Below are 23,462 nucleotides of genomic sequence, written 5' to 3' on the forward strand. Positions count from 1 at the left end.
TCGTAAGCAACTGGAAGAGATAAAGTCCCAAATGTTCATGTAAATAAATATGAAACAAATGGAGAATATTCAGCTCATGACCTTGGCTCAGTCTGTCTCTCATTCAGTCAGAGGGAGTTTTTGAGGGCAGCGCCGCAGGCGGCTCCACAGTCCCACCCAGGCACCCTCCCCCAGATGACCCCTAGGCTATCTGTCTGACAGCCAACAATTGGAGCTTCACCAGTAACTACCCCAGACCCTCATTAACAGTTAATTAAATCACGTCTATCAGGAATTCCCCGCTCCATTCTGGAATACCTCTAGGAACAAAGTAATACACTTTGTCCTCAAACATGGAGCTCTCACTGTGGGACCCAACACTAAAATATGTTGGGGTTTATTTACTTTCTTACACTCCAGTGATTACATCTAATAACAGGAACACTATCCCAGGATCAAGAAGGCTGCAAACAATTTACACAAATATTTTATTTTTCAAAAGCAGTGTGTACAAGCTGAAGCATTTATATGTTTAACAAGGAAATAGATTAAAAGCCATCATTTTAACCAATTATTTCACAAAAATACAATTTAGTTTCTTTTAAAAGAAGTAAGAAAAGCTAAAAACATGACAGGAGAGCTATGCACAGATGTCCAAGGAGATGTTGAAGATCTTCATCAGGTGAACTTATATGTGTGAATGTTAAGGAAACATGATAGTGATCCCTGAGGTGGATGTAGGGCCAAAAACAACTACATTAAATAAACACATATCATGAAATAAACAGATTCACAATTAAATGTCTCACTAAATAATGGATTTATAGAATAAATTCATTTAAAAGTACACAATATTTCACTCTATATTTATTTTCAAATAAATAAAGGGAAATATTGATGTATTTTTAGGGGGTTGCCAGCCTCTGTTTACTCTGGAGGAATCTCCTGCAGAGAAATGTAGTGACTTATATTTGTACATTTTCTGCTCATCCACATCTGAAGTGACTCACCTGTCTCTGACTGCAGAACATGTGCAAGAATATCTGCACAATCTCCATGTCTGATTAGTTTAGAACACAACATGGGCTTAATGTGTCTGATGTTGAACCACAAGGAGACTTTCAGTACCTAAACTTTAATTTCCTCAAATGACTGGTCAAACTGGTGCATCCTCACATTATTTTGCATATTTTTTTAAGTGAACTGTTTACAAAATAAATCATATTTGCAACCAAATTGATTGCAGTCAAAAAGCTCTGATGTAAGCAGCAGCTGTTACTGGGAAAGGATATGACTCATAATCCAGCTTCTGGGTGAGAACTCCAGTCAAGATGAACTCTGCATTATGGACATCTGGGACAGAAAAGCAGAGGCAACATCAGACATATAGAGCAGGGATTTGGTGTGTGGGTGTGTGTGTGTGAAAGAGAGAGACCCACCAATGCTTTTCATGAAATATTCTCTGCACAAGTGGAGATCATTATCACAGGAAATTAAAATGATCTCTGGAAGGTTCTGGACGAGAAAGAAAATGCAGGAAAAACTCTTGGTTATGTCATGTTGTTTTTGCTCAGATAGACACAGCAATCCTTCATCCCGACTTCTTTTTAAAGAGGATATTAGGTGTGTGTGATGGTGTGTGTATGAGGCCACAGCATGTCTGCTGAAGTACCTTGTTCTGCTTGTGTTCCATGACCTTTCTGTAGGAGGGCTGTTTGGCCAGCAGTTTCCCTCCAGCGCTCTCCAGGATGGCCTTCATGGTGCTGAGGCTGGGGCAGATTCCCGGGGTCAGGTAGAAATATTTCCCCTTCAGCACCACAAACACAGAGACACATTGAACACATATTTACATATTTGTGTAATATGTGTTATTACACATATTGTGTATTATTGTGTGCAATAATATACACAATATGTATATTGTGTCTGTGGGTAGTATTGTGGTCTACCCACAGACTGCAGACCACAATACTGCAGTCTGTGGGTATTAGTACACATTAAGGTGTATCTGGGGTCAAGTGTTCTTCTAGAGGGAATGTTAAATATTAGTGGATGGAACAACATGGACAAATCGTTCCTCTGCATGTCTGAATAACTGGAAGAAATCACAGATTAAACCTGATTAAGGATGAAAGAGCTGCTTTTAAGACGAGCTGAATGTTTTATCCATTGGATGGATAAAACACTGAGGAGGATTTTGCTCTAAATACGTAGAACAATTGAACCTTAACTACCAAGGCTGTAGTGGTACACAAAAACAGTTTAGTACATTTTCTGCTGCTTCAATCAAGAGAAACAGAAAAACACAATAGGCCAGACAGCCAGTAAATGGTCAACACTGAATTCTAGGATCTCTTTTATTAAGGTTAAATTAGGATGTTTTGATATTTAGACAGTTCAGTGTACCAGATGTTCTTGAATGCATCATAAACTGGGTTTCCATTAGGGCACTAAATGATGGTGATGATGATGAAAAGCCGTCTGCTCTCGGGGACTGGTGCAGCGTTTTGGACTGGTTGAACGCCCCAGGCAGGTGGATTTGGACTTCAGCTGATTTTTCTTTGGTCTCAGTGATTTTTACGTTGTTTCTGGTGAGTACTGTCACTAAATGCAGTGTGAGCTACAGTCCTACTGTTGTTAAAAGATGCAGACGCTGACAAAGAGAGAGCAGAGACAGCTGGGAGTCCTCTCTGTCTTGCTGTTCCTTCTTAAAGCTGAACTGATTCTCAATGGCTTTCCTCTCTCCCAGCTAACCTACCTAAATCCATCAGCAGCTCTGAAGAGAGACTGCTCATACTGTCTTGTTTCCTACATGGGGACGGGAGGCGGAGGGTCTACTTAGTTCCAACCTTAAAGAGAGGAGCAGTGTGGGCTCTCTTCAGAGACTCCTCCAGACTGAAGCTGAACAACACCTCTGCCTCTGCATCCCTCAGAGTGTAACTCTGCTCATCTGCAACACACACACCCCCACACACAGCAGAGATCAGGGAACAGAAGAACAAGCAGAACAACAGAACTGAGCAGCACAGCATGGACTCACCCACAAACTTCTGGCTCCTCCAGCTCTCCTCCAGCCACTCTGGTGTGACGATGTGTTTGATCACAGACATGGCAGACAGGAACTTGACGGTGCGCGTCACCTTGCTGGCCAGCAGGTGTGTGGCCTTCTGACTGCTCTCTGCCACCTCCCCACCTAGAGCATGTAGCCGCTGCAGGACAGAGACAGCAGCATGGAGCAGCTGGAGCAGAGGCCAACAGCTCTGGCTTCCTCAGCGCCAGCTTACATTACCTTGGTGTACTGCTGGACCTGCAGCGGCTCAAAGCCCGTCAACATGACCCGGGGAGTGGACTCTGGAGGAAGCTTCCTGTTGGGTGATTGGATCTCCTCCAGTCTGTTCAAACACACACATACACACACACACGGAGTGTTTACCCAATGACCCAAGCAGGATGAGAGCAAGGCTGTACGTTCAGTGGCAGACAGCAGGCTGCAGCAGACCTGGCCTTCTTGTTTGAAGGTGGGTTGGTAGAATCAGAGATCTTCTGCTTCTGGAGAAGCTGGAGGTTCTGCAACAGAATCAACAATATGAGCCAAAACAGGCAACACGTCCTGCTCCACTCTGCTGCCTGGAGCAATGCTTCCAAATGTTACAGACAGGGTTACAGCTCTCTGTTCGTGAGGAACGATGTTGGACATTTAACGTGGCAAATTCTTAAAACAGTTTTAATAAAAAAATAAAACATTTTATCATTCACTTTTTAAACGTTGGGATCATTGAAAAAGATTTGATCCTGAATGTTGCTGATTTAGTGATTGTGCTGCCATACAGACAGACAACCAGCATCTGATCTTGATTGGTTCATTGAAACACAGACAAACTGAAAATCACATTATGATCTGAATCACTATTTTCCCCAGTGTTAACATGAAAAGACAGAGAGTGCAGCTGCATTACCAGCAATCATTAACAATGTGACCTGCCGATCCAAATTTTGGCCGATACCAATTTTTTTTGTCAGAAAAATCACTAAATATATTGACAAAGTTGCTACGTTGCCAGTGGGATGACCAGCACATGCAGCTGTGACCTGGTGGGCCGATCTGTCAATCAGTTTATCACTGCTGAGCAAAAGGGGACAGTGGCTGATTTTCAGTCCTTTGTGGAGGGAGAGAAGATTGGTGGATAAGATCAGCTTCACATGGAAGAATCAGCCTGATGAAGAAAATCAGAGCTTATTTATCAGTGCATCCCTAGAAAAACCTTTATTGGCATTTATGACCCTGGACGCTTCCTGCAGTGGGTTGCCAGGTTTTTACGTGGCAACCCACGTAAAAACCAGCTTCAGCAACCCAAGTTGCTGAAGCTGTGAAGCTTCAGCAACTTGAAGCTTCACATTTTGTAGAAGAAAGTCTGACCCCAAGTGACATAAAAATCCCACCTTAATTGGTCAAATATTGTTTGTATAAATTTGACGTTTGTCTGTGATAAACCTCAAAATGAGAGATCTCTGTTAGGGAACAAGCATGGCTCCAATGACAGCATCAACCTTTTTCTAAAATGCTAACATTCAAAATGCTAGCTCAGGCTAGCTTGTTTGTGTTGATGGTTAATCTGCAGAGTGTGGAGCTTACTTACCACCAGAGCTTCAGTAGTTACTTTGACTGGAGTTCTCCAAGCAGCTAAAACACAGAGCAAAACCGCAGTCAGCCCTCAGCTGGAACTTAACTCAAATGCAAAAATACTTGATTAATCCCAAAGGGAAATTAAATGTTGTTGGAACTCATTTTATCCTTTCAGATTAACCCTTCTTCTGTTATCTACAACCTGACAGTCAGCTGAAACCAAAAGTGGTGGGGCTGCTGAAGCTGACCTGAAGATGACATGTTGAGATATAAAATCTTGAGTACTGTTGCTTTGTTTACCTGTCAATGATCCTCATTTTAGAACTGTGCACACCATCACTAGACAGTGCTAACACCTGTGTGACTGTGTGATGAGTCACATAGTGTTTGTTTCCATCATGGTGGATTAGGTTGAACACAAGCCTGTCACATTAACAAATTTTGCTGGGCGATCAATTGTCCCAGAAATGATTGTGATACAACAGGGGTGTCAAACTCCAGTCCTCAAGGGACCCTAACCCTGTCCTGCAACTTTTAGATGTGTCTCTGCTGCACCACCTGAACAGAATAATTAGGTCGTTAAGGCTCTGGAGAACTGATCTACACAAGGAGGAGGTAACGAAGCCATTTCATTCCAGCGTTTTGTACCTGTGGCTCATCTAAAACCTGCTGGACAGTGACCCTTGAGGCCTGGAGTTTGAGACCCCTGTGATACACCCACCCTCACACACACATCTTGAGAGAATTTAGAGAGTCCAATCATGTTTTTTTTGGACTGTGGGAAGAAGCCGGAGTGCCCGGAGAGAACCCCCGCATTCTGGACTGGGAATCGAACCCAGGACTTTCTTGCTGCAAGGCAACAGTGCTACAAACTGCGCAGCCCTGGAAGACATTTTAAATATCCAAAATACATAAACAAACCACAAAGAAATAAAATGGATTATGAGGTGTCTGTAAACAAATATACCCTTGAAAGTATATTCATCATTGGGCTTATTATTATTATTATTATCACCCTCATTTTATTGATTGATTGCTTATTGCGACAGGCCTAGTTGGACATACCAAGCAGGTTCTGGACCAGCTGGGGGTTGGGCATCAGCGGCTCAGGCTGAGTGTACACCGAGTATCTGCTGTGCTGAATCTGCCGCAGTGCTTCAAAGTTGCCCAGCAGGATATCACACAGCCACTGAGCGTTGACACACGGGATCTTCCACTCCTTGGCCTTCTCGTATTTCATCCCACCAGGTCTGAGGAGAGATCAGAACAAAATGTAGCTTTGCTCACACAAGCTAGTCCATCTCACTCCATTATTGTCCAGGGGACAATAATGATCTGTCTTACTCTTTGCAGATGAGGACGGTGTTACCACGGCACAGATAGCCTGTGTACCTGGCACCAGCCAGGTAGGCCATCAGCTTCAGGTCATCCCTGTCTGCATCCATGAAGCCCGTCACTGACAGGATCTGAAGGGAGGAGCAGACACTTAGAGAACATAGCCGTGCTGATGAGAGGAGTCTCAGACAAGCGACGTGAACTGACAGCTGGCCCGGTTCGCTGCAGAACCATCAGGGAGCTATGGACTCAGTGAAAACAGAGCAGCAGCTGATTTCTAGCTGGACTTACATGCTGAGAGCACGGCTTGGCACCAGGAGGGAAGGCGAAGGGCAGATGGAGAGTCCGATGAGGAGGAATCATTTTCTTCTTCTTCAGCACAGTGCTGAGCCAGTGAGCCGTCACACAGCGCTTCCCCTCTCGAAGGGCCTTTCAAAGGAAAATGTTTAACATTCTTTTTAGCAGCTGCATTTTCATTAACCAGAAATTGCACAAATGGAAATTCTGAAAATGAATTTGCTTAATAGAAACAGCAATTTCTATAAAACTTGTGCTTTTTGATAAAAAGTTTTTGCATTGGGATGAGGTGCTTTTACAGCTGTACAGTGAACCCTCGCTGTAACGCGGTTCACTTTTCCCGGCCTCGCGGAGTTTTTTTTTTCTTTCACAGTGCATTGTGTTCTGCGTCCTGATTGGCTAAACAGTCTCCGCGCTTCTTCTCTACCTGTGTGCCAATAACGTTACGGTATTTAAATATACAGCTTGGCATATTTTGGCAAATATTTTTGCCCAGAAGAAAAAAGAGCGACTACAACTACCGATAACTATGTTCTTCTCTCGAAAAAACACACCTGCACCACAGGCTTCAGAAGAAAAAGACACTAGAGAGCGGAGTCAGGCCGCAGCATCACAGTCAGAGGAACAGTGAAATACGAGAGTCACAATTTGTCCTACTGAATTTCGTATTGATGATTGAAATTATTATTTTACTGTAGTTATTTGTAAGAAAGCGTTCTATTTGTTAAAAAAAATGCTTAGGCCTGAAAAAAGGTTTTGTTCTTTGGTTTCAATGTAGAGTATTTAATTATGCTGTATAATAATAAAAAAAATAAAAATAAAATAAAGGTAACTAGTTCACGGATTTCGATTAACGCGGGTTCTTTTTGGAACTCCCGCGAAAAACGAGGGTTCACTGTATGTCGAAATACATGTATTTCACAGAACTGCAATAGAAAATGTTTTGCATCACGAGTCACATGATTAACAGCCGGATGTTACTACTGAAGAAAACTAGGGATGCACAAAATGCAGTTTTCTGGCTGGTCAGTCGACCCTTAAGAAGCCTGACCTGCTGAATGCTGCCCAATACCATTTTCTTTGTCTGGAATGTTGCAAAATATAACAGGAAAGTACCTCAGTTGGTAACAGTGGGGCAACTATACTAAACTGCAAACATGCAGGCATGATCTGGAGGGCCGGTCAGTCAGTCAAACCTCTCTCACTACTAGGCCTGTCGCGATAAACGATAAATCGATTAATCGTACGATAAATTAAAACTATCGACGTCATTTCAATTATCGGCATTATCGTCTCTCCCGACCTTTTTCTCTTTCTGTTGATGACACCGAATGAAAAAAGGCTCAACTCCGGTGCTCTCCACTGACTCCTCCCTTCCTCATTTCCTTAGTGTAAAGCCCAGCGAGCTGTCGGCCGATTGTCGGCCCATTTTCAAAACCTGACAGACCACACATTAGCCGACAGAAATCCTAGGTATAACGGTTCGATCGGATTCGTTCCTGCCATGTGGTGTCCAACAATGGGCACAAAATAATGGCTACAAGTTCAGTGAACTAATTTTAAAACCAGGTATTAATCAATGCTTTACAACAATCTACCTGCAATGCATGTGGCTAGTGTCAGCGTAAAGTCCTGACTGAATGAAAATCATTATAACCTATTTACGTCACGTTAACGAAGAACAGCTGAAAAGTTACCGGGTTTATCAACTGCGGTAGCAATTTCGCTGCAACTCCTCCTCTTGTCATTTCTATATTCTTTGCATGTTGAATAAACATTAATATTGTTTCCACGTATCATCTCCGATGTCCACTGGACTTCGGGTTGCGCCGTGTCAGCTGTTTGGGATTCCCCGACGTAATTTCCCCTCAGAAAACACGGAGGAGAATCCTCGCTTTCTGATTGGCTGCCTGTCACATTCAACAGGTTGCGTTAAAGCTCCCAGTCGGGGAAAAAACCCTGATTTAGATCGGAGCGGCAACGATGATCTACCGTAACACACCACACAATCTTAGAAAGACCAAAGGTCTAAGATTGTTGTATGGGGAAAAATAGGAGCAAAAAATCATGTAGTGTGAACTATTGCATCAGGTAGTCGATGTGCCCATCTTCTCTATTTAAATCTAATTATTACTGAAGGGCAACATAATATACAGACTTCATAATCTGCACTCTTTTGGTTGAATGCAGTATTTATTTCCACTTTGGCTTTATGTTGTTTAGTTTTTATCAAGTACATTTTTTGTTAATGGAGACAGAGAATCCATTTTGTTTTTGGTTGTTTTGTTTATTTTGTTTATCAGTTCCAGTGTTAAGTGTTCTTTTGAAAATAAAGTGTATCTATCTTTGGCAGGAAATCGCATGCATTATTACATCATTTCCATTAAATCAGTGTAAAAAGGTCTTCAGACAATATTATCGTTTATCGCAATAATTTTTTGAGACAATTAATCGCTCAGCAAAATTTGCTATCGTGACAGGCCTACTCACTACATAGCAGAAAGAACGGTGGTTGATTTTTACACCTTTGCTGAGGTAGATAAGACGGTGGATAAGATCGGCTTCATATGCAAGTATCAGCCGATCACCGATCTCCCAAACTTAAGGAAATTGGCACCGATAAATCACTGTGCCCCTTGTGAAAATCACAAAGATGATGACAGGAAGTAGTAGGAGAAACCAAAAGTGGTCATAAGACATTATGTGTCATTTGAACATGTTGAATCCATAGCTATTCTCTAAATTCACTGGCTACAATTTCTCAAAATGCCGCACACTTAGCGCTCCAACGCCTGAATGAGACGGCAACGTCTCCTCTGATGGATGATGACGAGAGCCAGAACTGAATTATGAATATATACCATGTAACTGTTTTTTAACTGATTAACTGATTTTTAATGACTCATCTCATGAACAAGCGTATTCACGTGTGATTTTAATTAAATTTATTATTTAAGCAATTGCAAAATTGTGTTTTTTTGGCATTCGCAAGAAATAGATGAAGATTTGCATATGTTTGTAATGGAAACAGCTAGAAACACACAGTGGCCCACCTCTCATCTCACAACTTTTCTACTTTGTCAACATAACACATTAGCAACTTAAACAGTAAGAACACTGATAAAAATGGCAAATTTGGTCACAATGTACAACCTTGTTTTACATCTGAGGACGTTAACCACCATAGTGGTGTTCTTCAAAAAAGGGCTGAATGTGGCTGAGTCCCATGATGCACCCTACCTGTACATACATGTTGCTGACTTGACTCTCACATAACAAGTGAGTGCAACGGCTGGTCAAAGTGGGGTCCACAACACCTCCACATGCCTGGATGACCTGAAACAGAAGGTCAGGTCAGGAGCTGAAGCCAACATGTTCTTTCTTAAGAGCTCTGGTTGATGTGAGTTCTACCCTCTTCCATGTGGCCAGCAACTGCTTGTCAGCCATCTGTTCAGGGTAGTCAGCGATGGCAAAAACACAGCCCAGCAAGAAGCCGTCCTGGGGAACTGGGACACATGCACAAGTCAGACTCTGATAGCTGCAGAGACACTGGTGATGTGACTGGGTTGTACTTACTGTCCTGACCCTGCTCATGTCCAAACAGCTGGCTGATGTGAGGCTGCTGCTGGTGCAGCTGCTGCTGCTGCAGCTGAGGGGGCAGCGGAGTGGCCGTCTGCTGTTGATGATGCTGCTGCTGCAATGCCTGTTGGTTCTGATGCTGCAGCACCTGCTGCTGCTGCAGGTGCTGTTTCTGCATCTGCTGCAGGTGCTGCTGCTGCAGGAAATGCTGCTGTTGCTGCTGTTGCTGAAGATGCTGTTGGTGAAACTGTTGCTGATTCTGCTGCTGCTGCAGCATCTGCAGACGCTGCTGCTGCTGAAACTGCTGTTGCAGCTGCTGGAGGCCTGGCCGCAGCAGCTGCTGAGGTCGCAGCTGCTGCTGGGAGAACATCTGTTGCTGGTGCATCTGCTGCTGCTGCAGAAACTGCTGCTGCTGCTGGGGGAAACCTTGCTGCTGTGCCACCTGTGATTGTTGCTGCTGCAGCTGCATCATCTGCTGCTGCTGCTGAAGGTGCATCATGGGATGTGTTGGTTGCTGTGGTAACTGCTGATGCTGCTGACCAGTCTGATGTGACTGCTGCTGCTGCAGTAGCTGCTCTGCTGTGAGTGGCAGCCTAGGAAGTTTACTTTGACCAAACTGAGGAGGATTGTTGCTGTTCAGGATCTGAACATGGCTCTGATTGGTCTGCTCCACAGGCTTCGTCTGATTGGCTGCCAGGTTCTGGATGATCTGCAAAAAAGTTGAAGGTCAAAGTTTCAGATTCCCTCTTGAAACTTTATTTCTATTTTTGGATTGTGTTTTCTCAACTACTCCTCAAAAAAATTTTGCTTTCATTTAATCTCCAATGACCAGTTGTTTTAGGGCAGCGTTTCTCAATTCCGGTCCTCAGGCCCCCCTGCCCTGCATGTTTTAGGTGTTTCCCTTCTGATACACACCTGGATTGAATCTATGGGTGATCAACAGGTTTCTGCAGCACTTGATGGTCATGCAATCATGTGAATCAGCTGTTCTGGAATAGAGGCACATCTAAAACATGCAGAGCAGGGGGCCTGAGGACTGGAATTGAGAAGCACTGTTTTAGGGACAATCTAATTTGAATACAAATTTGTTTTGGTTTTTTAAAGTATTTTGTAGACATATTTAAACTTTGTCCAAATTCTGTCCCAGGTTTTCACAAAATAATTCAAAGGAAAAATTACATAAACATCATAAGGTCAGAAGTTTGACAATAATAACGAACCCGAGTAATAAGAAGTATCTGTGATTCTGGTCTTGTTATTTACTTAGTACTGGATCAATACTAAAATATGTATCATCGAAAATCTCTACATCTGCATCAGTTCATCTCAAACTACATTTTAAAGAACCTCCATAAAGTTTAAGCACATGGAGTTTCAAGCTACATGTGGTCAGACACTGTTCATGAACAATGAAACAGCCCTTTGGTTTAAGCAGATGTTTGTCACAGTTTCTCAGCTGGGCTGCAGGGGGAGCTGAGCCTGACCCAGTCCAATATTCCTATTGGATGTTGTTGGATGGGATGCCAGGCTGAGGCCACACATAAAGATATCACTATTGGATGTTGCATGTTGTCATATTTTGACTTATTTACCTGTGAAAGTTTACAGTTTAAAACTTTCAATTCAATTTATTTATGTAGAGCTAATTAACAACAAATGTCGTCTCAATCTAGCTTACATGCAACTAGTGGGACGTGGAAAATGAGTCAGTGGGATTTCTTACATGTGCGACTGCGGGCCGGTTTGCTGGCTGCATGTCAGAGTTGTTGGTGATGTTGCGGAGCGTTCTCATAGTTGGGTTCCATCCCTCAGGACCCGAAACACCTGACAGACACATGAAACCTTTATTAGCAGGTCTACCAGTTAGCAACAACAGTCATATCTTCGGTTGAGGCAGAATGCCGCAGGGTCCGGAATGTTACCGGGTCTGGCTTTACTGACCTTGCTGTGCACCTCGGGCCTCTCCAGCTAGCGGACCTCCACTGCCAGGAACTGGGGCTGCGGTGGCACACAGGTTGATCAGCCCGCTGCCCGCAGAGGAACCCGGATCTTTGACACCAGCTGGCCCGACCCGCTGCCTCGCTATTCCGGCAACGGTCGGTGTGACGACTTCAGCTGACGTCCAGTTCAGGTTGGTGCCCTCCTTTTCTGGGGACGAGTCATCATCTGAGTCGTCGAACATCCTCTCACTGCGGAGCTCGGGTTTTCGGGGAGAGGTGGGTGAGATGGAGTTGAGGCGTTTGGGTCCCGGCCGTCTGCGAGGGCTAGACTCCTCGCCGGAGGATCCACCGCTGGATGGCTGGGAGCGCCGGGGGCTGTAACTCCCGTTGGAATGACAGCGCGCGTCATACGACTCGGCTTCGCTCTCCTCTTCCGGCTCTACGTATGTGAGTCTGGGGTGATACAGACTCTCATCCTTCCTGCTTTTATCTGAGAAATAATAGAAAGACTTGAGCCATAAGAGCAAGAAGTGAATAATCTCTCTCTCTCTAATCACAGTGACTAAGGTGTGCAAACACTAAGCTGTTACCAACGTCAGCCTACAGAAAGCATCCTACTACTAGAATGATCAAGAAATGTGAAAAAACTTCACCTTTTACAGAATCTGTGATCCAGTCTGGAGTGACAATCCTGATGCCTGGGTGTTTCAGGGCACACTCAAACTTGGCCTGGAAACAGCAGAATGATGATGATAATGTGTGATAAACAGAGGTTGCCATAGACAACGCAGACCGTTTTAACTTCACCACTTTCTCTCACAACCACAAACCACTGTTTTTCTTTATCGGAATGGTATCAGTATCTGCCCATACCAAACCTCAACAGGGTTTTGCTCAGTACATTGTAAGCCTGGTGGGCTGCCAGAATTTACTTGCCCCCTGCCAGGCTAAGCATTGCTTGTTTTTGAACAAAGAAGAAAATCAAGCCAGACTGCAAGCATCTCTTCTGCACTGAGCATTTAACTGGTAAGGCAGAATCTTTCTTTCCAATTTAAAATCTTTTAATTTTGTCTCATTTTTGTCTTAATTTTGTCTATGCTTTAATCATTAAATCAAATTTAACAGCATTGACAGTCTCAATAAACAAATGTTAAAATTCTATATCTGTGATATGTCAAAGTATTGTGTACATTTATGCAAACTTTCGCACCACATTCATTTTTATACTTCCAACTTGTGCGTAAAATATGGTGCTGCACATTTTTTGTGCGAAGGCACGCTTTATACATGAGGGCCCTGCTGTTCTAACATGGAATCTTCTCAGAACTGGTGGCTGACTGATCAGGTGCAGCTGAAATATGCTTTTATTTCTGCTCCATTCATTCTAAACCAGAAAGTTTTGCCTGGAAACTTTGCCTAGAAGAAAAGCAGCATGCTCTCAGCAAGGTCATGCTCAAATGAGCATGACCTTGTGTTGAAACAGAAGGTCAACACAAGCTGCATGCCATCTGAAGGCCTTGGCTCAGTGCTGCAACTTAAGGTACAACTTAAGGTACAAAAACAGCATCCTGCAGTTCCTCCAGCAAAAATAAACTTGCCCTACTCTAGATCTTTTCCTTGTTATTGTTATTGTTACTAAAATGTTCAGTTTTTAGTTAAGAGCAACACAATGTGAATGAGCAAATGAAAACTGGAAGCAGAGTATGCACTTACGCCTTTTGGCTCCTTCACCACCAGGTGGGTGACCTTCTTGTTTAGGTTCAGCTGACATTCACCACCATAAAAGGTAAGGAACGCCCACAGGGCATTGAGATCATCTGGAAGCTGTACATGAACACACACACATTTTTAGGACTCATAAAAACACTCTACTTTATGGTGAAAAATAAAGGACAAACCATAGCAAAAAAAAACATACTTACCCTAGGAAGGCAAGCTGTCACGCCAAAAAATATCTGGCCTGATTCTGGAGAGAATCCAGTTACTCTGGAGTTCCACAGTCACAGAAAAACGACACAGGTCAAAATATAGGAATTAACTGATCATTTAAACCACCATGCTAAAGCAAGGCTTTTCTTCTAAAATGTGGACATTTTCCTATTTATATGATGTAACAACAGCATGAGGTCATGAGGACTTGGCAGTGAAAGGATACGGTAAGAGGTCTCCACATCGAACAGACAGAATCACCCAGGATGGCTGTAGAGCAACAAACAGACACTCATATTAAAAGTACAGTTCACTCACTGTTAGTGCTCCTGAGGTCTGCTGGTCAGTGACATCACCATCGCTCAATCAGCAGGTCTGTTTAAGCCCAGACTGAAAGCACATCAGTTTCCCTGGCCTTCCACACCAGTGGAATTTTTTAAAAAAGGGCTACTGAACTAATCTGAGTTTTTGGGAAATTACTGCAAATTAAATTAAACTGAAATGAAGTATAGCTCAGTTTTTGTTGCTACTATTTCATTGTCAGTTTTTTTCTTTTTTATCAAATCCTGCAACTTTGTATAGAGATTGAAAAAGTCTTTACTTCATCCCATTTTAATCACATTTAATTGTGTAGATAATATGAACATGTAAATGGAAACCTAGATAAGCTATTCAGACAATTTATCCACAAAAAAGCTGATTTGGGAGGAAGGTTTGCCAAGTACTGCTTTGACATGTGAGGACATGTCTACAGGTTTCAGCCGGACAGAAATTTAAAGCCATGATGTCCCATTCAATCTTTAAGCAGTAGGACACATATAATGATATTAGTGGAGCTAGCCTCTGATGCTGGGATACAGGTAGTCAGGGCCAAGCATACCTGGGCTGGGAAAACACATCTGTTTACCTTGACCACAGGTAGATCGAACACCTCCCTTGATTCGCTCACTTCAGGGTTATCTCCATCCTCTGCAATGATGTGAGTGGCCAAAGCATTATAGGACACCTCCTTTCCTTTTCCTGCTTTCAGCAGCTGCACCACCTGGAAAAAAAGCAGAAGACTCAGTGGACTCTGGGTCTCCTTCCAGGGACACGAGCCTGAAACCTCACCAGGGAAGGGATGCATCGAGGGAACCACATCAGCAACAAAAACCACAGACCCAATCCTAAGGCCACCAAAGCAGATTCCCTCAACACCATGGCTGTGCCTAGAAATTTTGTCCATGAAAGTAATGAACAGAATCTGTGACAGACAGTCTGAGTCTCACTGGAAATTAGCCCAACTTACTGCCAGCAATGGAGACCAAGGTCTGGCACTGGTGATACAGAGAGCCAACAGCCTGTGTCAAAGAGCCTGTGTCTCCCCCAGGAACACAGTTGAACACCTTCACCAAATCCACAAAGCCCACGTAGACTGGTTGGACTAACGCCGATGCACCCTCCAGGGTCAAGAGTTCTACGACCAGAAGCAAAACCACATTGATCTTCCTGAATCCGAGGTTCGACTATCCAATGGGCCCTCCTCTCCAGAACCCTTGACTAGACCTTACCAGGGAGGCTCAAGAGTGTGATGCCTTTGTAGCTGGAACGCACTCTGTCCTTAGGCTCCACGATGTTAGAAAATCTTGGGATGGCGATAACATTGGTAAATATTGGGATGACAATATTAGAAGTGATAAATGCCTATTTTCCTCCGTCTAATCGGTACTTCCTGCTACATGTTATACCTTTAGCAGTTTTGGTAATGTCAACTGTGAGTAAATTTTGCTGCCAAAAGACTCTGTCCTACTGGTTAATCACATCAGCATGAAAAATACAACTTAAAAATTTGTAAGATGTATTAGCCAACAATTACTGCTCTCCTAATAGTCCTTAGCAATATGAATACTGCGCGCATTGACATTGCAAAGACACTATAGTAGTGATATATTGTGCAGCCTTCCCCTCACCTCTGTTAGTGTGCCATGGGGCAGTCTGACACTGGGCCCTCTGTCCACCACCAACAGGTAAGGAGGGTGAAGAGTCTTGCCCAAAGACACAACGACAGAGACAGCTGGACCAGCAACCAGCTAAATGCGGGATGAGCTCCTACCAAATGTTCACTTCTGGTTTACTGTTCGAATTCACTCTATAGTACTTCATTTGGTACTGAAGTTGTGCGTAAACACTTCTATGCCATTGCCAATTCTGGTTGTTGGTGACATTTCCTGAACTAGTCTAAAGGACAATAGTAAGAACAAACATAAGTGTGCTTTATGTTTAGATTTTGTTCCCCCTTCCTTTATTTATTTATTTATTTAACATATAATTCAAACACACTCAATAAAGAAAATCTGCATGGACAGTTACAGGTGGGCTTGGTTTCAAATAATCAATGCCTTCCCAGAAAGCAGAAGGCTCGGATGCTGCATGGTCTTTAGTCCCGTCAGACACGCTGCAGCTGTTTCAGAGGAGTTGCATCGGCAGCGGTGGCTGAAGGAACGGGAACGCGTGCGCGGTGAGCGGCGTCCATCTGGAGACGCTGACAGTAACAGGTTGATGTAAACAGACACAGAGGAGACATTTGCTTTGTGTTGCTCTACCTTAGGAAAGCAATCTAACCGCACTTAGGCAGACTAAACATGGATTTAAGAAGAATAAGGGTTACCATATGGCGGTATACCTACAAGCTCAGATGTAAAGTCTACAGCTTGGAAGCTAACGGCTAACCTGAAAAACTCCTCTTGCAGTCTACAGGTTGAGCTGAGCTGCAGTTCTAAAGTAGATTCAACATAAAGTGAGACATCGGCTGGCACCACGGACAGCGTCTCACAGCCGCATTAGAAGGGAGACAGATGGAATCCTGATGTTTATCATATAGGATGTTGTCCTGTTAGCCTGCTAGTTAGCTTCCTCTGAACCGCCTCCTTCATTCTGAATGTGTTTGGTAGGATAGCATGTAAGCTTCATAGCTATCGACAAGCTAACATCCAGGTCCTTACCTTTGGCTCAATGTCCCCAACCACGTAGAATTTAACGTCTTTGAAAAGTGCATCAGGAACCTTGATTTCCTCCTCAGACATGACTGTCCATGAACGGTGGAAGATTGCAAACCTGTGTGAAATGTGGAAAAGGAAGTATGTGTCTCACCGCTGCACACTAACAGGACAGTGAAGCGCCAAATCACTGAGCGGCGCGCGCCTTGGACCGCAGCACTGTGTCTGAAGCCAGAGGGGGGGCAGGAAAATCACATGGGCTTAATATTCCTTTCCCTCGGGTTTCTCTCTCTCCCACGCACGCATTATCTTACATAATTTAGTTTTTAAGGAATGCAATTTAATAAAATTACTCGAAATCTACCTTGAAAAGTCTAGAAAAAGAGATTACACAGCCAAAACAACCCCATCAAATCCGACTTGGTATTTTTCTCCAACCTGCGCACAGCTACGGTCTACCAGTAGCTTTTTGATATTTGTAGGTAAGAAATATGCTATAAAAATGTTTTGTAAACTGAATATCACTTTTATACATTTAGAATTTTTTATATATGAATACAACTGAGCAGCAAACTTTATCACAAAGAATTAAGACTCGTTGTTTTTTTAAATAAATAGCAATAATATTTAATCCAATTTTAGTAATCTCAGGAAAAGCAATGGATTTGATTGCAGATTAAAAAAATATTGCAATCTCATTTGTTCAAAAAAGGTTTTGTTTACTCCACCCCTAAATTTCAGCTCTAGGATGTTTACACGTGTAACCATAAAGAAATGTCTCATGTCACCAGATGATGAGTCTGAGCATTAATGTAGCTGTCACAGGGGAGTTTTCTTGTAGGTACAGCTTGTTTCAATTCAATGAGTTCAATATTTGGGCTTTCACCCAGGCTACAACTTTCCATTTGATGGATTTACTGGTATGTTTTGGGACACTGTCCATTTGCACAATACAGCTTCAGCTGAGCTTCCACCCCACAGAGCGCCCTTCTTCTGCCTCTCTTCCTCACAGGCCTAGAATGTCTATAAGATGTTATTGAGCTGAAGAGAAGCAAAGGCCTCACAATTTTACAATGACGGCTTGAAGATAAAAAAATGTATCCTTCACTAAGAATAAGTGAAGGGATACAAGGATGGGGGAGATGTGTTTATCATCTTTCGGTTCAAGATAACCTACAGTATCTATATAATTGATGAACAAAATGAACATAGGTCTCTAATTTTCACCTTAGTGAAACAAAAATGTATGCAAGTTTGGCCAGATGAAGACAGAATATACCTGCAAAAGAAAGCAGCAAGAAAGAAAAAGCTACTCATTTAATAAATGCATTAATCTTGTTACACGTGTAAACATAAAGAAATGTCTCATGTCACCAGGTGATGAGTCTGAGCATTAATGTAGCTGTCACACGGTTCATCTAATTAGTGCTGCCATGGCATGTTGTAAGATTGCTCAGAGGAGGGAGAAGGCAGGAAAGCAATGGGTGATGGGAATAAGAACCAAGACCAAAAGTGTGCAAAATAGCGAGAAGTGTGTCTAAAGTAACATCTACATTTTATAGAAACAGGGTCAACATGCAGTCATCTCCATCATTTTAATGTAGATGTCAAAAAGCACCTCTATTTAATACCTTCACTCAATTGGTCAACTCTTTACACCAATAGATTGCTCTCCATGGTCAGTTAACCATGGTTCACCATTAAATTGTGTTTTAACACCTGTGTGCGTGAGAGTGTATAGCCTGCTTGACATCTGGTAATTTATGAGGTAATTAAGCACTGTAGGAATGAACGATCAAAGAAATGAGATGAGAAACAACCTTCAGGATGAATAAGGAGGCTTTCAGTTGGTTGCTGTGACAAAATGTAACAGAATATAAAGGAGGTACCAATGACAGCATCTCTCTATAATATGGTCAGCTATAACTTCACCAAGGGACACACACACACTGACCAAAAAAAGGTCACCACCAAATAAAAAAAACAAATAAAAAAGTTACACAATAATATTTCGCTGGACCACCTTTAACTCAGAGTATAGCACTTACTTGCTGTGGAGTTGCTTCCATAAGTTTCTGCAATGACCCCAGATTTGTTGCCATCCAGTGTTGAATTAACTCTTGTATTGATGATGGGAGATTCTGACCAGCAGCAGCAACCTCAGATCTTAGGGCTGCCCCACAGAGTGCCTGAGGCATGATGGGAGCATCACTTCTTCTGCTTCTCTTCTTACCCTGATGCGCCCGTCACTCTGGAAAAGGGCAAATCTGGACTCATCAGATCACATGACCTTCTTCCATCGCTCTAGAGTCCAATCTTTATGCTCCCTTTCAGATTAAAGGCATTTTTTCCAGTTTGCCACTGATCACTGATAAGTGGTTTTCTTATGGTTGCTGCTGTTCATTCTCAATCACTGGAGTTCTCTTCACATTGTGTGGAAATGCCATTACTTATCCCAGAGTTTTGCTGTTGTTTTCCTCGATTTCATGTCACCAAGAGTTTTGGTGATCACCGATTCTGATCATTCAGGATTTTTTTCTGACCACACTCTATCCAGCTACTCATCCATTGTTTTCCTCAGTGAGGAGGATCAGCATTGTATGGCCACCGTTTCAGTGGGAGTCAGCCAGAGATGATTGCTCTCAAGTGACCTTTGCTCCCTCAAGCTTAAACTAAGACTCTGACAAGATTGAAACACTTGCATCTTTTTAGTTGACCAGAATTTATTCATGACTTTGACTAAAATTGCAATAAACAATTTACTTGTTTTATCTCAATCAATCTTGAAGTGGATTGTGATACTGCTGCATTTAGTTTTGCTCTGAAGTCTTCCTCTTCCTCTTTTGTACATTTGTAAATCTGAAAGCCTTTGATTGTTAGAGAAATTCACTGTGCTGGACCAACTTCACCCCAACACAATGATGGTAAAATTTGTTTTGAATCCAATATCATCAGAACATAATGGGATAACTTTACATTTGAGCAAAGTATATTAACTGAAAAAGCAATAATGACTTGAAATAGCCATAGCAAAGGGGATGAAGGCTGAAAATGCCTAATAGAAAACTTCCCCAGGGTTTTACAGACAATGGTAGTTACTGTCACTCAAATTCAATCAGCAGCATTCGATTAAAAAGATGAAACACCATGGTTTAATTAGGGCATTTAAAATTATAATATACAGCTAAAATTATAATAGCCTTTGCTCAATAGATGGTGGAGTGTGGAGAAAGAAAATGTGATGGAAAAAGGAAACGTAAGATCAAGGTCATGTTATGGATAAAACTTCATGCTACAACAAAAGTTACTTCTTTGTTTTGTTCTTCTAGGCTGAAGTTCATACATTCGGAGGCTTTCAGAAAAAATGAAAATCACAATTATGGCAAAATAAATAATAATTTAGTCTGTAATTTTCTTATTCATTTGAGATTAAGCTCATGTTCTGGGCAGATATAAAACCAACAAATATCAGGAAATAACTTAAATGATTAAAGTATATTAATCTACTGTGCTTCAATTTGTGGAAGCCTGAACTTGATGATCTTCTTGAGCTGTTAAAATGTAACCGCATTTATTCATATTCATTGAAAAAAAATGGTGAAGCACCAAGTCAAGCGCAGAGTACCAGTGGTCTGATTTGGACCTAGTCTGGTACACAGTGATGGGTGTTCTGTTGATTCAGCAAAGATTATAAGAAGTGTCATGGATTTAGCAAAAGAGTTGCAGTCAGTTGATGGAGCATTTCACAGTCAATTCAAACAGGAAGTGAAGGTCACTAGATACAGAGGATAGCTCTGTATCTAGGACAGCACACTCTTTGAGAAGGTACAAAACCCACAAATTTGGTTGTACTTATGTAACAATGTCTTGAGGTTGCCCACACTCATTGGATCAACCAAAATTATGTTGAAGAGAGCAGGTGGTCCCTAACATTTCCATGCCATGGCCCAATGAGCAGTAGCTTCTGTGAATGGACCCCTTTTTTAAACCCACAAATAATGCTACAAAATATGAAAAGAAACACTGGCTATTACAATGGTTTTTTTTCTCTTCTCACTTTTATTCACTATTCAAATAATTGTTACATTTGTTGAGCATAAGTACTGCTTCATGTCTCCTGATTTTAATTGATTGTGAGTTTACAGGATGTTTTGCAGGAGTGTCCTCCACAGCAGGGCTGCTTCTGCCATCACCCCCAGGTCCCCTGCCCTCCTTAATATGGGCCCAGTGTCTTAACAACAGAGGCACTAAGAATCCTCATTTTTAGACTGAGGGCAGCCATACTAACTTATTTTGCTAAATTATTATTTTTAAATAAATACTATTGTTGAGGGGCACAAGCAGGACTCCTGACACACAGATAAAAATTATGAAAAAAAAGAACCTCAAAAAAGGGCACTTGGGGCATCAGGGTAGGGGCTGAAGGCCCCTCCGCCGCCCTGTCCTCTGATCATGCCTTATATCTTTAAAATGGCGTCTTTCAGGCCACATAAGGTCACTTCACAAAAAATTAAAATAACAATAATAATAAATTTTACAGGAAAAAAAATCAAAATTAAAAAAAGGGAATAAGAGAGTGTTGATTAATCCAAGTAGAAATGCTTGTTTGAGCAACAGAGTGTTCAGCCGGGATTTAAAAACAGACAGCGTGTCAGAGTCCTTTGTGGGGAAATGGGAATATGGAATTCCAAATAGAGGAATCGTGTTGAACCAGACCGACGTGCCACTACATTTATTAGGCACTTTTGTGCATATAAGTTGCACATTTACAAAATGGAGATGCTTTCTGTTCAGGATGGCGCATTCACAAAGCTGGCATACCTCAACTTGTCAGCAGCTCCACCTACAGCAGCACTATTGATGCACGGCTCCTTCTTTAAAAAAGAAAAAGTATGAAAAGACATTGGGTTTGATGCTCCTTGAGTTAAATAACACTGAATGGAGTAAAATATGGTGCCACACATTTTTTTGTGCGTACGCACACTTCATATGTGAGGCCCCAGGAAACTTCAACATTACATAGAACATAAAGCATAGTTTTCAAGTTTTACATATTGCTTTGCTTTTACTGCACTATTCTGCGTATCTGTTAAACACTGCATTTAGGGTATAAATGTAATGAAGCAACAATCAATAAAAGTCTTCTACAGACAAAATGGCAGTCTACTTAAACATCAGAGAACCTAAATTAAAGCCTTGCAACTGATTGTCAGGATTGATTTACTCAGCCAGTGACGCCACATGACACCTTGAATTGATGCTTTTGGAGGTTTGCCCACTAGAGGAGACCCCTGTCACACATGCTTTAAAGCAGTCATGCTGTGAAAGTGACAGGAGAAGGGTGACATGAGCGGGGAAAATTTGTTGTTGAGGAGGGGGGGGAAACAACCCCCCTCCTCAGCATAAATGTTTCTCTTTCTGATACAGCCATGATAAGACATGAAAGAAAGATTCCATTAAATGTCACCTGTGAAAACAAGTTAATAATGTTAGAAAAGCTCAATTTCCCTGTTGCTCCATGTCCCCTTCCCATGTTTACTAACATGTCAGGTTGTGTTTTCTGTTTACATTTTTGGGTCATGAAACTGTCTCCATTAAGTCTTTTCTTGTGTGTTGCTCTCTTTAACTTTTGGTTAAGACCCTTACTTTGATGTTAATGTTTTCCCCCTTGGGTTTAAATCCCTTTATGTCTTGATAGCTGGGGATACAATACATCAGTTTTTTGTGCCAGATTTTTACCACCGATTAGTTTTCATGCTGATTTATATTTATGGGAGGCGACAGGGCGGTCCAAACCATGCTAGTAGCTGTGCTTTATTTCACCCAAATTAGAATGTGCAAAGGAAAAGTGCGCAGCCACATGCATATGTACGATATTATACATCTGAACTTTTTTGTACAATGCACTTTTCAAAATTTGTCTCGCCACCTTCTAGTGTGAAAGCTGCACAAATTCAGGCTGGGACCAAAGTTGTGGGCTGGGGAGGTGGCGTGTGTGTTGGTGTAATGATGTATTAGGATCTGTTGACATTTAGATCTTCCAGTTGTGAGAGGAGTTGGGGGATTTGACACCGGCGGTGAGGGTGGGGCACTCTGGGAGCGAGTGGGGCACTCATGCTGTCTCTCACAAGATGTCGCCCTGGGTGGTTGCCCATATCAGAAACCGCCACTGCAGGGCAGATTTGGTTTGACCTTTGAGGCCAACATAAGAACTGTTGGACAAGCAGCCATGCTACTGGCCATGTACAAGTCTGGTGTTGAATGTTCATAATGGAAATGCCACCATGAGTCTGAAATGAAAAAATGTATCACTTGTCACTACTCTTCCATATGGTCCCATTATAGCACAGCAATCACAGTATGTCAGACAGACAATATTTGTTTTTAGGACATTCATGAAACGTTTGTATTTCAAAAAAATTATAATTCTTATCTGTCGGTATCTAAAGACTCCTCTGTGAGTGTTACTATTTTTTCAAGTGCTTGACGGCCAGAGAGAATAATCTCACCTGTTATAAAAACGGCCACTCAGGTATTGGCTGGAAGATATCACTTATGTCTAAACTGAAAACAAGGGACATGACAGCATGTGGCTTATTTTCCATAAGATGTCTTTTTTTCCATACACTTGAGGACTGTCATCTGATAAAACTTAGACTCTATTTTTATAAGTCAGGGAATGGAAATTCAGCACTTTCCAAAATAAAGCCCTATGGGAAAAAAATGTAAGTAGTAAAGCACCAAATATTATAAACAAAATGATCTGCAAAGAAAGTAGCACTAAAGATATTAAAAGCTTTGGTA

At 42.1% G+C, this 23,462-nt stretch overlaps 1 protein-coding gene across 1 annotated transcript; it reads right to left on the reverse strand.

Annotated features, from left to right (window-relative positions):
- Window positions 1-452: 452 nt before the first annotated feature.
- On the reverse strand, window positions 453-16,862 carry paxip1 (PAX interacting (with transcription-activation domain) protein 1). Its single transcript, XM_032566341.1, has 23 exons — window positions 16,665-16,862; window positions 14,591-14,725; window positions 13,910-13,953; window positions 13,677-13,740; window positions 13,468-13,578; window positions 12,408-12,483; window positions 11,756-12,244; window positions 11,538-11,638; window positions 9,812-10,523; window positions 9,647-9,741; window positions 9,476-9,571; window positions 6,230-6,367; window positions 5,948-6,069; window positions 5,669-5,853; window positions 4,617-4,660; window positions 3,479-3,546; window positions 3,269-3,371; window positions 3,020-3,188; window positions 2,829-2,929; window positions 1,652-1,786; window positions 1,419-1,494; window positions 1,272-1,332; window positions 453-673 (listed from the first exon to the last, which is right to left on the reverse strand). The coding sequence occupies exons 1-23, from the start codon at window positions 16,743-16,745 to the stop codon at window positions 658-660; spliced, it is 3,222 nt and encodes a 1,073-aa protein (XP_032422232.1). The 5' UTR covers window positions 16,746-16,862; the 3' UTR covers window positions 453-657.
- Between the last annotated feature and the right edge of the window lie 6,600 nt (window positions 16,863-23,462).

Source organism: Xiphophorus hellerii, chromosome 6, assembly GCF_003331165.1.
Source record: "Xiphophorus hellerii strain 12219 chromosome 6, Xiphophorus_hellerii-4.1, whole genome shotgun sequence".
NCBI lineage: Eukaryota > Metazoa > Chordata > Actinopteri > Cyprinodontiformes > Poeciliidae > Xiphophorus > Xiphophorus hellerii.